The 14,712-nt window shown below is 40.9% G+C and overlaps 1 protein-coding gene across 2 annotated transcripts in view; it reads right to left on the reverse strand.

Moving 5' to 3' along the window:
* Positions 1-14,712, reverse strand: part of XPR1 (xenotropic and polytropic retrovirus receptor 1) — a 116,918-nt gene that overhangs the window by 28,330 nt on the left and 73,876 nt on the right. For both annotated transcript variants that reach the window (XM_075156806.1, XM_075156807.1), the window contains exons 3-7: positions 14,291-14,392; positions 8,296-8,519; positions 4,099-4,248; positions 3,594-3,677; positions 3,012-3,093 (exon numbers count right to left, since the gene is read on the reverse strand). In XM_075156806.1, coding sequence (XP_075012907.1) covers positions 3,012-3,093; positions 3,594-3,677; positions 4,099-4,248; positions 8,296-8,519; positions 14,291-14,392 — 642 coding nt within the window. The remainder of the gene's footprint in view (positions 1-3,011; positions 3,094-3,593; positions 3,678-4,098; positions 4,249-8,295; positions 8,520-14,290; positions 14,393-14,712) is intronic.

Here is a 14,712-nt window from a genome sequence, read left to right on the forward strand (position 1 = left end):
AGCAATACTGGAAAGCCTGTTGCTTCCTTTGTTCAGTCTTCAGGGTTTTGGAAACAAATTCGCTTAATTTCAAACAATGAGCAGCCTTATACAGCAGCAGCTTTCTCTAGCACAAGCCCCTTTGCAAAATACTGTCCCCTGGTTGCCCGATGAGGGTTTTATGAGAAAGGCACAAATAAAATACAGTTGTTTGAATCCTCACTTTTAGTTTCACGGAGTGTTTCTCACCCACATGCTTTTTAAGAGGGGAAAAAAAGAATCGATGCGGAGAATTTATTCTCACAAACCCTCCTGTCCAAATTACAGCCCCAAGTTTTTCAGACTTTTCTTCAGAGAAAGCATATCTGTAAGAAGTTCCACGAGTTCAGCATCTGTACTTTATATCACATGAAATTATGGAGGAACAGAGCAAGGAACAATGACTTAAGAACTGGGTGCTTTGAATTTAAAACTTAAAGAGAATATTGGATTCAGGCAAAAGAGAGTCAAATTTTGGACAGAAATGACAGACACCCTGAAGAAGCTGAAAGAAATGAGTTTTAAATACAGAATTGCAAAAGCACGCACTTCAAATTTTAATCTGAAATGCCTGCAGACAAAACCAAAGGAGATGCTTCCAAACAGGACAGAGTAGCCCGAAAAATATTGAATAAGAAATGACCAGACAGAATAGGACAGATGTGCTGTGTGCTCGTTGAGACAGAATACCCAGACAAAGGTTTATCCTGAGGTAAACACAGTTTAATATGACAGTATAGCATATGACTTCCATAGCCAATGCCCACTAATCTTATTTCTGGACTCTCAGGGTGGTAGAGGACCATAATTGCAGTATGGAACAGCAGCTGGTTCTGGAGAAAAAGCAGATACGGAACAGTACAATGAACTGAGCTACTGACAACACAGAAACTAAGAGTATCTCTGTATATTCTCTTCTCTGATACTAAACCCTATCTAGTTTAGCTTGCGCAGTATAAAGGCTAGATTTGATTCCCTTTTCACGTTTCCTAATTGAGCCATCTTCTTCACTACAGCCGAGCAGTTTGACTGAAGACCCTCAAGGACCCTGCTTGCAGGGAAGTGCCCAGCAAAGGTGTACGAGGTCTCAAACTGGTGTGACCCAGCCCAGGGCTCTGTACCAAAGCCGCGAGGCAAAAAGATTTTCCATTCATATACTGTTTCCACCTAAATCCAACACCACAAGCGAAGTCACCTCCTAGAGTCAAGCAGGTACATGACACTTGATCGACTGATCCCTTCAGCAAGCGTGGGCTCTGAACACGGTGCTCAGAGAGGAAGGTGCCCCTGGTGACAAGCCCAATGGCATCACAGCCTAATTCACAAACGAGAGACAGGGCACTGCTGCAGCAAGAGTCTTGAGATTTTGCATGAAGTCTTACCGCTTTTTGGTTAATAAAACATACGCCCATTTCCATGAACTTCCAATCTCAATTACACATAGCCTGGTACCTAGGAAAGCTGATATGGAAACAGTGAGGCCTGAAAATTCATAATCCTTAGGGTGACACTCTCCTGGGATCCACCTGTAGCAGCCTTTAATAGACCCCAAGTTATTGTGAACTCATCTCTACAAAATGTTGTTGTTCTACTTTTAAAATCAGGCAATAGAGAAGTGGTTTACTACTAGAGGTCATGTTTTAATGCTGTTTCACAGATTCTACATATACATGCTAAAAGCCTATCTTAGTCAATCAAATCATAAAAACAATTTAGCAAAAGTAGCAGAGAGGTTAGCAAAGTAATATCCAATTAAAAACAAACACTTTGCAGTTAGAATGCAGCTTTTGCCCAATATCTGAAGTAAAGTACAGATATCAGATCATGCCTCCTGATACAAACACACCTATTAGTCACACTAGATTAGTAACATCTGCTTTAGAGATATAATCATTTTTATGAATTCATTCTCACAACTGTGTCACTTTTTTGTTCTTAATACTGAGGCAAACACAACTGGCTTCAACCGTCTTTGCATCTCACACAGAGACCAAGCATGTAAGTAACAAAAAAAACCCCAAAACCCGATGAATAAAGAACAGCTTATACACATTAAATGGACCCTTCACGCAGATGGGTCAACTTTCTGCCTCTACCAGAGGAAGACCAAACGGGAAGCAGTGCAAACAGCTTCTCAAACAGAAAAATTTTATCCCAAGAGATGACTGGATCCAATTACAGAAACATCTGATTAAAAATTCTTTTAAGTCAAAAACACAGACATGGGCTTTCCCTAATGCAAGAGCTCATACATTGATTTGTTAAGCCTTTTCCTTTGTACTGCTTAAGCAAGTTACACCACTACTGAAATCACACGCACAACTAGTAAAGCCACTTGTGATTAAGCACTGGATCTGGATCTAGAGTACTAACATGGCTTTTACTCTAATGAGAGTCCAAACTTGGAAGGCGCAAAGCAGAATAAAACCAAGGCCTGAGATATGTAATAATTTATTGTAGCTTTTAAACAATCTTGACAAAATCTGCCAGCAAGAAAAATTCAATTAATTCCATTAATAGGCACCAGGCATTGAAATCCTAGAAATTTCTACATGAAAATGTCCTGAGTGGCATGGTGCTCACATGGCTCTATGTCTGGTCTCATTCGCTATAGGGAGTCAGTACTATGCAAAACTTAAGTTCTACGAGCACCTCTCTCAAGTTGGGAGAGGGCTGTGCATTCACGGAACAGTAGCAGAAATTTGTCTTTATACATGGATGTTGCACCTCCAGAATATCCCTCCAAGAGTAAAGAGGAAACCAGGAGAACAAACCATAATATGTTCAAAGTCCAAAATCCCTGTATAAAACGTGAGAAAACCCACAACCCATTACTGAGCAGAACTAATAATTCACAACAGCGTGATCTGACTCAGACTGATTTAACCCAGAACGTCCTGACCAACCCAGTTCAGATCCAGCCCTCGCTAAGTGACGAGAACATATCCAAACCGAGGTAGGGGAGCCAGCCGGGTCCAGCCAAGGATACCCACCTGAAAGTATGACAGTGACGTTCAGTGCAATGAACAACCCACAGAACAATCCAACCCTGAATGTAGTCCAGGCTGGTACAGGCTGTGAACAAAGCAATGGTGGAATTACGGCGGAGTAAATAGGTTATCAGCAAAGTCAGATTAATTTGCAGAATAAATTTAAAATCAGGGATGCAATGTTCTGGTCTCTGATCGCACTCTCGCTCTTAAAGCGAGTTTTTTTTTTAAACCGAAAATGCTGCATAATATTCTTGCCTATGTTGTTGCTATATTAAAACAGAGCTTGGACATCTCAATGCCCTTTGAAAAATATTCCAGACCACACAAACACTAAGCATATGTTATTAGTACAAATTTCCTTTTACTATTTATCTCATCCCTTCATTACCTTGTCTGCATGCATTAGGAATAGTAAGTAAGCTATCTCCAAATCTTCCGGAAATAAAGCAGATTATGCGACCATGCCCCCCGCCACAATTTACGAGCATGCTCACATCAATTATTTTCACTACTTTGTTCAAATGTTGAATCTAATTTGGCAAAGCTGGAGAAGCAGCTTTGCTATATAACTCGATCTCTCACCTGAGCTGCTCCTAAGGGTGGAACACGCAAACGTTTCATAGCCTTCTGTCTGTCTCCATCTTCTAACTCACTGGTCACCACTTCCTAAGGAGATAAAGATATACATTACAGAAGTTCACTCTGATGATAAACACATGGTACTGCATTAAAACAACCACAAAAAAAAAAGCGGTTGATTTCCAAGTTACATTTGAGCCCTGGCCCAATACTCTTCTAATACACGGTAACAGAGATATGAAAAGCTCACCACGCTGCGTCAAGTTATTACACAATACAAGCTAACACTGCCTGAGCTTTTCAGAGTGAAAAGTTACCAGCTGAAGAGAACATACCCAAATTTATGTAAGCAGTGCCAGAAATCAGTGGCATTTCAAAATTAATTAATAGTTGCCCTGGTGGTAAATACAACCTACAGAGAAGGCAGAACATTATAGGAATCAGCAGTGAACAAGAAAACATTGTTTTCTAGTTAAAAGAGGAGCAGTGCCCAGACTAGCATCTTCACCTCTGTTTCGGAGATAAGCTGGTTGATCTTCTTGCAGGTGTAGAAGGGTGCCACCTCCACCTCGGCCACCCGCCATTCTGCCCCCCGCGTCGTCTCCAGGTTCTTGTCATGCTTCTTTAAGATCTTGCGGAAGCCGGTGAAGTTCAGGTTCTGCAGACGAGGGAAAACAGTTACCGGCTTTTAACCTCAGTCAGCTCCCAAGAAGGTTAAATGGTTACATTTCCAGCGCTAGCAAAAAAGGAATAGTTAATAAGAAGAATCAAAATTATTGCATCTATTGCCAGGAAGTTTTTGAGTTGTTACTTATTAGAAGTAATACATATCCCTTGCAAATAACAGAAAAAATGTGGGACTCAAGGGCATAAAAAGAGGCAACTTATTTGCAGGGAACTACCTAAACCTCATATTCCCTGAAAAGCCAAATCACTGCCACCTTCCTCCTTAATGCAGGAAGCGATGACATTCCTGATGAAACCTCACTGAAGATAAATAACCTTTGGACATACTCAAAACTTGTATGCTTACAGTTATTTCAAGACACGCTCCCTCTGTCTGGGTACACCTTACTGCATACGTCCCAGGTACTGCAACTCGGCAACCGGTCTCTGGATTAGTGGTAGTTGTAATGAGCTCTTAAAAATATAAAGCTGCAGAAAGACTGTGTTTGTCCCAACTCCCACAGTCATTGCCAATCCTTCAAGATGTTTTCCCTTCTGAAACTAGGCTACTGATTTCCAGTTTCTTTAAACTTTACATTGTTTTCAAATCAAGTTCTCCAGATAAATGCATTATAGAAGGGAAATCCTTGTACAACAGGAAACTTGTGAAAGTTTTAAATGCTGCAGATTAAATGCAGACAAGTGCATCTCCATAACAGCATCCTTTCCCACAGAGTACATTGCACAATGACTGCAAAACTAGTTTAGGCTTGCAGACGTGGGAGATGTAACTCTCTAGTCTGTCGAGATAAGCACACAGTGCTGCATTAAAACACGAAATAACGGTTGATTTCCAAGTTTTACATGAGTCCTGACCCAACGCTCTTCTAATGCACAGTAACCAAGATAGGCAAAGCTCATCACACTGCAGGCAACTGCCGTGATAAGATGCATCTGAAATCCTGCATTTCATTATACAGAAAACGCCACTCAAAAGACTCAATGTTTCATTCAAGCAACAGCAGGAACGCAGACAGACCATGGCAAGACTCACTTCTAAAAAAGCTTAGAAAGTAGCTTGGAAAGAAAAACAGAGAAAACAGCAAAATCCAATGCCCTGGGCAGAGGCGCCAACTACTCACTGAAATTATTTTCAATCTAATTATACTTAGAGTGATTTAATACCAGACCCCTACCGTTTAGGTGGGGAAATGAGGCTAGGGAGACAGGAGCAGGAAGCCAATGCATTAACGATCTGCATTATTGCAGACAAGAGACTTTAATTACTTTCTATTGGAAAAGCCAGCATTCCACCCCAGGGAGAGCAGATCACTATTTCAAAAATTTGAAATTAAAAGGATGCAACAAAACGATGATTTTGGTCAGAGATTTTTCTGTAGCCTGCACTAACGTCGCTTTATCTGCCACGTGTGCAATCACAGCCTAACTCTGGTGTGCCTTGGCAGGCCGGTCACAGTTACACCAGACACCCTAGAACCTCTCCAACGGCCTTCCATCCTCTAGCTGCAAAAATTCTGCAACCCCAAAGTGCACAATAAAAACACCGCTGGTTACAGTGGTACTTCTGACAAGGAACACACAGTGATGAAGCTGTGAAACAAAACAATCAAACATCGTTTATGCAGTCAGAAGTCTTGTATTTCTTGGTATTTGTGATGCTTTTATTTGGCAAGGGGCTTTCTCCAAACCTGACTTCCATTTCTGCTGGATACTAATCGAATCCATTGCAGTGAATCAACTAATGGTATGTTTTGTCATTAAAAGTGAAAAAAACCAAACAGTGCAACTTACCCAATAACGTTATGCAAGATCAAGCAGGATCAAACAGTGGACTCAAAAGTCTTTGCTCATATACACACGTATCAGGAAATGCACCAGCAAGGCAAACGTACGGCAGTTTAATAAGACTGATTCAGCCTCCATTACCTGCCCCGCAAGTGTCCTATATTATACAAGTATATACTATATACTTAATTTCTCAAGATTTGTTTGTTCTAAAACACAGTATTTCAAATAAATAAATTTATTTATATATGTACATACTCTAGAATTATACTACTGTTAACAATAAATTAATTTTATCAGAAGTTTAATAATTGGTAAGTTAAAAAAGTAACAGCTGCCCTGGAGACAAGTTATAGTTTCACTTGATGTTTGGTTTGTGTACCTTAGGAATGAATGCCTGCAACTTTTGCTCTTGCTTCAGTCCTAACAGACTGAGGAATTTGCTGGTGACTTCACTTTACGTCATCCTCCCACCAGGTTACCGTTTTCCCTTTCCAAAACTGCAAGACCTTGAATACTCCTAGTTCTTATTCTAAGTTTAGAAGTGATTTAGAATAGGACTCTGGGATTTGGGTTTATGTTTGTTTTAGTGCTTGTATTCCGTGTCCTCAACTTCAAAACCAATTCGAACTCATTTTTCTCACTCTCTTTGAAGTTATGTTGTAGAAAGAAGCTGTGCTCCTTTTGGAAACTGTGAAAGCTATCAAATCCAGATGGGTTTTACATCAGTATTTAGTATACATACAAAGGACCTGGATTCGTAGTAGCAAAAAGCAAAAATGTAAGTGTGCAAGATGCCTTTCGTCACTGATGCAGAGCAGGAAAAGATTTTTCAAAGGAATGACCTATGTCATCCCCTACTTGAATTCTTCATCAAGCCTCAGAAGTGATTTTTGTAACCAACAAAAGCTTTCTTTTTTTAAGAGAGTGAAGAAATCACAGCAGGTAATACTGCTTCGCTCCATGCCTGAAAAGCAAAGGATACTCTACCTTTCCCAGGATTTTGAAGGCTAGAAACTATCTATCTCTAGTAGTTAAAGGGCCTTACTGAGAAAGCCATAAATAGTTTATGCAACTATAAAACCTGTGTTCAGGACTCACAGAGGGGTGTCTGTTCAACCAATGAAAATAAGTAGTTATAATGTTCTTAAGAAGTGGGCTAAACACATCCTCGAGAGCTTCCCTTGAAGGTAGCCTGATGCTTTTTCCGACAAGTCGGACCAGGATTTTCCAACCTGGAAACCCAGTGTTAAAGCAAGGTAATTGCAGTTGAGGCATCTGGAGTAAGCACTGGCAGCGTATGTGCACGTGCTCAAGGACATAATATTATTTTAGGAGAGGTACAAACACTCAGAATTTTGGAAAAATTAAGTTTTTTTCCATACTGCAGAATGGTATGCAAGTAATTCTTACAGTGAATTTTGTTTAATAAAATTCTCCAGTACAACGCTGGTAAAGATCTAAATACAGATGTAGCAAATTTAAGTTAAAGAATTTAAGTTCAAACATTCTTATTTAAGCTAAAAACTCCCACAATAAGACATTTAAAAGCATTTCGGAGTATTTAACACCAAAAGAGCTAGCCTAGCAAAAAAAAGATCTTAACAGCGTCAGGATTTTTGGAATGAAATCAGCATCCGCAATATTTACCATGCCCTTTCAGGCCAGAAATCCAAGTACAACTAAAGATTTGTTTTTTCATGCTTCAAGGCAAATGAGCCTGTATCCTACAGAATTAAAAACATTTGGTTTTTTTAAATGGATGTTTTAACAAGAAATTCTGATATAGCAAGGTCACAGTCACTACCATGGTAACGCCAAGAGGAAACAGTACGTTAGTATTTCAAGTTTCATTACAAATATTAGCTAAAAGAGCTTCTTCCCCAACTTGCCAGCTCCAGCCCTGCACAGAACAACACACTACAGCAGCAGGAGGCCCCGATGTGACTTCGTGTCCTGACCGTGCCTGGGCCAAGGGTGCTGGGGTCAGCCAGCCCAGAAAAGGAAGAAGGGAAGTCCTTCTGCACGTCAGCTTAGCTTTTCCAGCTCAACAAAAACCAACAAGACGTACGCTGTTAGCTGCTAGGCATCTGCCTTTTCTTTAAAAATGTTTAGGGACCCCAAAATAAAAAAAGAAATAAAAAACTGGCTTGAATGAGGCAACTCGAGGATACACAAAGCGCAGAGACATTTACACACAGGGCTTTGTAAAACCACCTCTTTTTGCGGGTACCTGATAGTTCTGCAGTAAGATGAAGCTGAGGTAGAGCTCGCTGAAGGCCAATTTCAGATCTTTGATATTCCTATGCTGGACACGCTCTTCGTGGGACAGGTGGAAGACCGGCTTTCTGCGCCGCTGCAGCGTGGAAGCCCCACTGGCTTCTTTCTGTGCATCCAAAGTTGACTGTAACTCAGTCCGAAGAGTAGTAAACCTGCGCTGAGCTTCTGCAAGCTTTTCTGTTAGCAAGGAAAGGGAAAAGTCAGATGAGAGGACAGCAACTTGCCTACTGAGCCCGTAAAAAGCACTATACCTTTTCCTCAAATAATGTGCCTGTAGGTAAAAGGCACTGCATTGAATAATCTACTGCATGGCCTTCCCCAGCTAAGCGTTACATTCAACAACTCTGCATATTTCTCTTTTATGAAGCTCCTTCTCCTTAAAGGTTTTATGCACTCCTATGTAAAACATACATGTTCTCCAAAAAAAAAAAAGCCATCATGTCAGACAGGTCTTAATTAATATAGTCAAAATCAAGGGCTGTCCCTTCAGCACAGACTAAAGCAGCATTAGACATGAACTCAGACCTCTCGACTTCCACCCCTGATCTGATTTCTAGAGGGTGCTCGTTCCAGGAGCGTAGGAATACTTGTTACGGATGGAAGAAGCCCAACCTGTGCAGCTGCCGCCTGTACCTAGGGACTATAAACCAGCACAGGGACGCAGGGTCAGGCCTCCCCACGCTGGCAGAGCTGTAGCTGGAGGCAGCCAGGCAGATAGGGTCTCATCCAAATACCAGAGCAGTGACCACACGTCTACTCTGCGCGCAAAGGAAAGCTGCTCGCCTTTCTCCAATAAAGCAAATGCACAAAAAGCGTTAGGAAAAAAAACCCCGTTAGATAATATTATGAAACTTGATAGTTAGTAAGCAAAGCATTTTTCAGATCTGTGCACCCACTACTGACTACGTGTTTACTATCTTTTTATATGTCAGTAAGGAAATCAAAGAAAAAAAAGAAACCACACTTCAAACGTGGCACTGAATTTTGTTGCTCAGAGAGCAACGCAACCCCTCTGCCAAGCTCCCGGTGACAGACAAACACAGCTTCTGCTTTGATCAGGAGTTACAACACTACTTGCTGCTGTACATGATCCGCTGTAATAATTTATTCCTCTTTTCCTCAGTTTAGGCTCACGCAGGTTGGGAGCATTGCCTCATTATTTACTGATTAAAGGGACAGTCAACCTGAATTTAAATATCATTTTGATGTGTTTTCAGAACAAGTCAGCCTCTCTTCCTCACATCTCAAGTATGAAAAAGGTGTTCCTTTAAACAGGCTGCTTTATGTACTTTCAGAAAATAATCTTTTTGGCTAAATAACAATCTTTTTATGCTAAAACCAGCATAACTGACACCATTATCTTTCTCTTTGTTCTGTACAACTAGTTCCTTCCAAGCTTTTCCTCCCGCTATGGCTTCAGTCACAGCTTTGGCATCTCTATTGATAAGCACCATGGGTGCTGGCGCTGGCCAGGAGGACACGGCGCAGGTTCTCAGCGTTGGAGTAGACAGCTGGGAGCTGGAGCGACCTCCACCCAGCGGGACACACACCACCACACCCAAAACCACGGAGCCCCAAGGTCCCTCCACGACCCAAAGCTCTGCCCGACAGTCTCCTGGCTGTCAATTTAATTCTCTTCATTAGTATCTTACGCAACAACTTAATGGTAATTGTCAATTGCTCCCCCTCCGCCCCGTAAGCAAGATTTACTCTTACGGGAGAAATTCTGACCTTTTCCTTAGTCTTATTCAATTCTGGTTAATTTTACGAGCAAAACTCCTCTGTATAAGATATTTTCCAGAAGGAGAATGCCTTTCTGAACAGGAAACAGAGATCAAGATAGAAAAATCAAGTACAGAAGAGCCTGAAACTCTCTGTAACTTTCTTGATTATAAACTCTATTAAAGAAAGAGGTTTTAAAAAGACGGGAAAGGACAACTCCTGTCTGACAACTTCTACAGCTGCAAGGACTCCACCAAACAGAGGCAATGCAGCCCACAGTGAGCATTGCCTGCCCACAGCCTACAACCACATAATATTGACCACACACAAGGTCAGACTGCAAAAACAATAATCTCTCCCCACTTTCGGAACTCTCTCGGGAAGAAGTAACAGATATCTGTTAGAGTAGCCGTAGAATCAAAAGCCTTCATATAAATAAAACTCACAAGTTCACTCTCTATATTCAAAACGTCATGTTAAACTATCTGTGATACACTGAGATTTCTTTTGGATCAAATTATTAAATATGGAAGAGTTTAAATTTACATCTTTCAATTGAAGTACCACTGTCCCTGTGTACAGAAAAATCTTAACAGCCTAATAACACAGTATTTAAAAAGACAATGCTTTGAAATAGTTACGAAACTGCTGCTGCAATTTTCCCATCTGTTTGCAAAGCAACATCCATAAAAAAGCATCATCCCCAAATCAAACATTCTTCTTAATTATGCACTGCTGAAAAGAGTCATATGCTGCCTTCTATACAGCCCTCTCCATCGATAGGGGAGGATCGCAGTCCTCTGAGGATGAGGCTTTAAAGGCACCTGACCCAGTCCTACGAAGACCTGCCGCTCCTGAGAAACGGCAGTCCTGCCACCTTCTTCTCCCTCCTGCCCCCTCTCTTGCCTCTTGCACTGACTCCAGTTATGCAGTCCACAAATCATTTCATCTTGTTAAGGTATGATTTTACCATCAAGATCCATTGCAGAAGCAAAATAAGACAAAACGTGTGCTGCTATTCTTAAAACCTCCTAGGGAATTGCCTAGGGAAATGGCAAAGCAGAGTAGAAATTAATTTCTCAGTTTGCAATGTACTCCAAAATCATTGAAAAGACATTCACCACTATCACTAATTTAGCACTCTGAAAAGTGACTTTAAAAAAAATATGCCACTCAAAAGAGTTAGAAAAAAGCAGCATACACTTAGAAACCGGAACCACTCTTGTGCTGCAGGATTTTGCATGACCTGATGCCCACTGAGTCCTCACCTCAAGTGTAATCTCACAACAAAGACTAAGGAGGAATCTAAAACCAACAGAGGCAGACTTCAACAAAAGCGCTTGCAATAAAGCAGCAGCTTTGCCCAAAAAATGCTTCTAGATCCTGACTAAAACCCACTGTCTAAAGGGTTATCACCTCAACTATGCAATTCCAAGTTGGTTTTGACTCCATTTTCCAAGTTCAAAGAAAAGTTCACACATAAGGATCATAGGGAAAAAAAAAAAAAATCACACCACGGAGCTAGTAAAATTTCCCCCCAAATTGCAGTTTACATGGTCACGGTTGTGATCAAAACTTGTTTCACCAGACAGGAGGTAATCGAACAGCCCATACCTCCCCGCATACCCGGCTCAGGGCTCTGGGCATTTTAGGCAGGCTCTTTTAGCACTCATTTCTCTTCCTACTTGTACATATGATGTTCAATACTTTGCTTACCAAGTTAAAGCCACGGCTTCCTACAAATAATAAAACCAGCTCCTAAATTAACCACAAAAATGTTACTAGCTAAACAGTAGCCCAAGCAGATCGTGATGACGCTAATTTAAAATATAACAAACCTCCCCTCTAGAAAAATCCCAAACACAAACCAAAACTGGCCACAAATAAAACTTTAGCACTTGAACAGGCATTCCTCTACTGGAACCATTTGAAAATTTTACTGCTATTCTTTTTTCTTTCAATTGAGTATAGATTTTCTTGAGTGTAGTCCAAATAATCACAAATTGTTTATGAAACCAGATTTAGTTAATGGCAGTTTTTCTTCCTACAGAGCTGGGATAATGGGCTGGGGAATTAAGGCTATGTTTGATGAGAGCCGACGATCTAAGCACACAGCGAAAGGCAAAGGCACTCCAACCCCCAGTGCTCCGGGGAGGAGCTGGGATCCGGGAGCAGCCCATCCCCAGAGGACAGGGTTGTCCATGCTGTGGCAATCCTTGGCAATGCTCACTGAGGATCCCTCAGCACAGGGAAAGACGAGGAGGAAATGAAGCAGAGATCAACAGAAAGCATGGCTTTCTTGAAAATGGACAATATTTATTGTTGTAAAGACAAGTGTGTAATAAGCCATATAATAAGCCTATAATAAATAGGATGTACTAGGTCATAATCCAAGTCAACACACGCCTGGAGTTACAATAGGGTCCAATGTGACATATTTCTGACATGATCAAGAAGAGGAACCACTGATGGAACATTTCTTGATGTAGCTTAACGTTAATAACCCTAATAAAGGGTTTCCATACTATTAAAGTCATAACGCTCTTTTGCAAATAAAAGACTTATTTTAATCTTATCACAAGAGATTTTCAAATTACAGGTACTCTCTCCTATAACTTTTTGAAATGACAGCAAGTTGAAAAAACCCTACCCTATATTATTAATGCCATTTTAAACAATGCTGGAATGGGTGCACGTGTGCTAGCAGGTCCTCATTAGGGAAAATTATAATCTGTATTGTGCATCTGAATTGACAGAACTTCCTCCACAGAGTCTAGCTCGTAATACACAGGATCTGATATAACTAGAAAAGTAAGACAAGTTTCTGAGCATAAAAGCCTTGCCTCAGACCTGGGAGAGAAACAGAAGATCTCACAGGGAAACAAAACCAAGAACAATTGTTCTGAGTTAGGTACTTCGGAATTGCATGTAGAAAAACGCCTATAAAGTGTAAAACCTGGCTCGCCTAACAAAACTACTACTACTACTACTACACTTCTACCTACAGACTGCCCCTTGCCCTTGTCCTGACACCCACTCTGGCTACAGCAGAACACCACTGCTCCAGGGAGCCAGAAGAGCCGGCGCAGCCAGCCCAAGAGAGGTTTACTTCCCTAGATGGAAGCTGAACAGAGGCAAGCTGCAGTGCGCAGTTATTGCATCTGTTAGGCTTTCAGCTATTCTCATGTTCACAACCCAGATTCTGCTAGCAATAAAATAGCTAGCAATAAAGTCATCGCCTGACGGTTATTAAAATATTTTGCACAATTCAACTTTGTCTTTGTTACCAGATTAAATTCAGAAATAGAAAAGGCTACCATATTGTGCTGCAAAAGCCTGTTTATAGCACCAAGTTAATAAATCAACACGTTAAGAGAAAGTATAGCAGAAGTCAATGCATCATTGTATCCACATTTAAATGCTTTTCTGGTTGAAAACCCATTTTAAACCTTACCAAAAGAGGCTGAAAACCAGCTGAAGTGTAATGGTGGGTGGAACTGGAGCACACTATTACTGAGCCTTTTGTAGCAATATTACAGGGTGAATTTCTGATTATCCCATTCTAAAGTTTATTTCCAAAACACAGAGTGGGAAAGCAAACTTTCTCAGGGAAAATAACAAACAATGCCACTTTGACATATGACCCCTAGGAATCCCAACTCTTACCACCATTACATTTTTACTCAATTTACTAAACAGGATTTTATACACAGCCAATGAAAAATTGCTACTGGCTGATCTACTCCAGAAAGTTGCAAGAGTTTAAGTAAGAGTTAAGTGCTTAAAAACTTGTTGGACACATCAAGATGGTCAAGATACCGTACACAGGCAAGTCCATGATAGCTATTCCTGCACAAGCTCAGGAAACACCAGCTAGGGAGCTTAGCACGCCTAAAACATGCACAGGAGACTGTCACCATGGATAAGCTGAGAAACTGTGCCCTATACGTAAGCTGCCACTTAAGTTTAAGAGCATTTTCATAAAGTTCAGCAGGATGCTATTGCAAAGCAGTGAAATCACCTGCCCTTCGTTCTCCCTGCATTCAAATACCATGGTTTAGCTCCACGTCTGTGATTAAACCAGAGCAGTTTCCCATATAAACCTGCCCTGTAATTACCTGATGGTAGACCTGCATGACCACTGTGGTTATTCTGAAAGTTTCAGAGCTTCAGACTCTTTTTGTATTGCTGTATTTTCCACAAATATACACAAATAAGCACCTTACCTGAATAGAAAATGTTGATTTTGGCAAGTTCTTTCTCACAGGTTTGGAAGAACTTCTCTTCAAACGTGGCAAAACACCTTTTCACTGTGTCCTCATCTGTGTCTATAAAACAAAATAGAAAAAAAAAAGTTGTAACAGAAGGACATAGGAACAATTTTCTAAGTGGATGCCATGGAAATATTTCATGGAAATCCACCTTCTTTGTCACGCAGAGAAAGAATAACGATCAAGTCCAAAGGGCTCCGAGGAAACACATATTTGGCTGTAAAAGGAACTGCACCAAGATAGAGAGGGAAAAACCCACACAAGCAGAACTGCGCCTTGACCAATGTTCCCATCATCTTTTGTGATCCTTCAAGTGCCATTGCAGATCTCACATGCTTCATTTCCACTTCCTAACCCAGCTTGTGTGACTGCACCTG

Source organism: Calonectris borealis, chromosome 8 (genome assembly GCF_964195595.1).
Source record: "Calonectris borealis chromosome 8, bCalBor7.hap1.2, whole genome shotgun sequence".
NCBI lineage: Eukaryota > Metazoa > Chordata > Aves > Procellariiformes > Procellariidae > Calonectris > Calonectris borealis.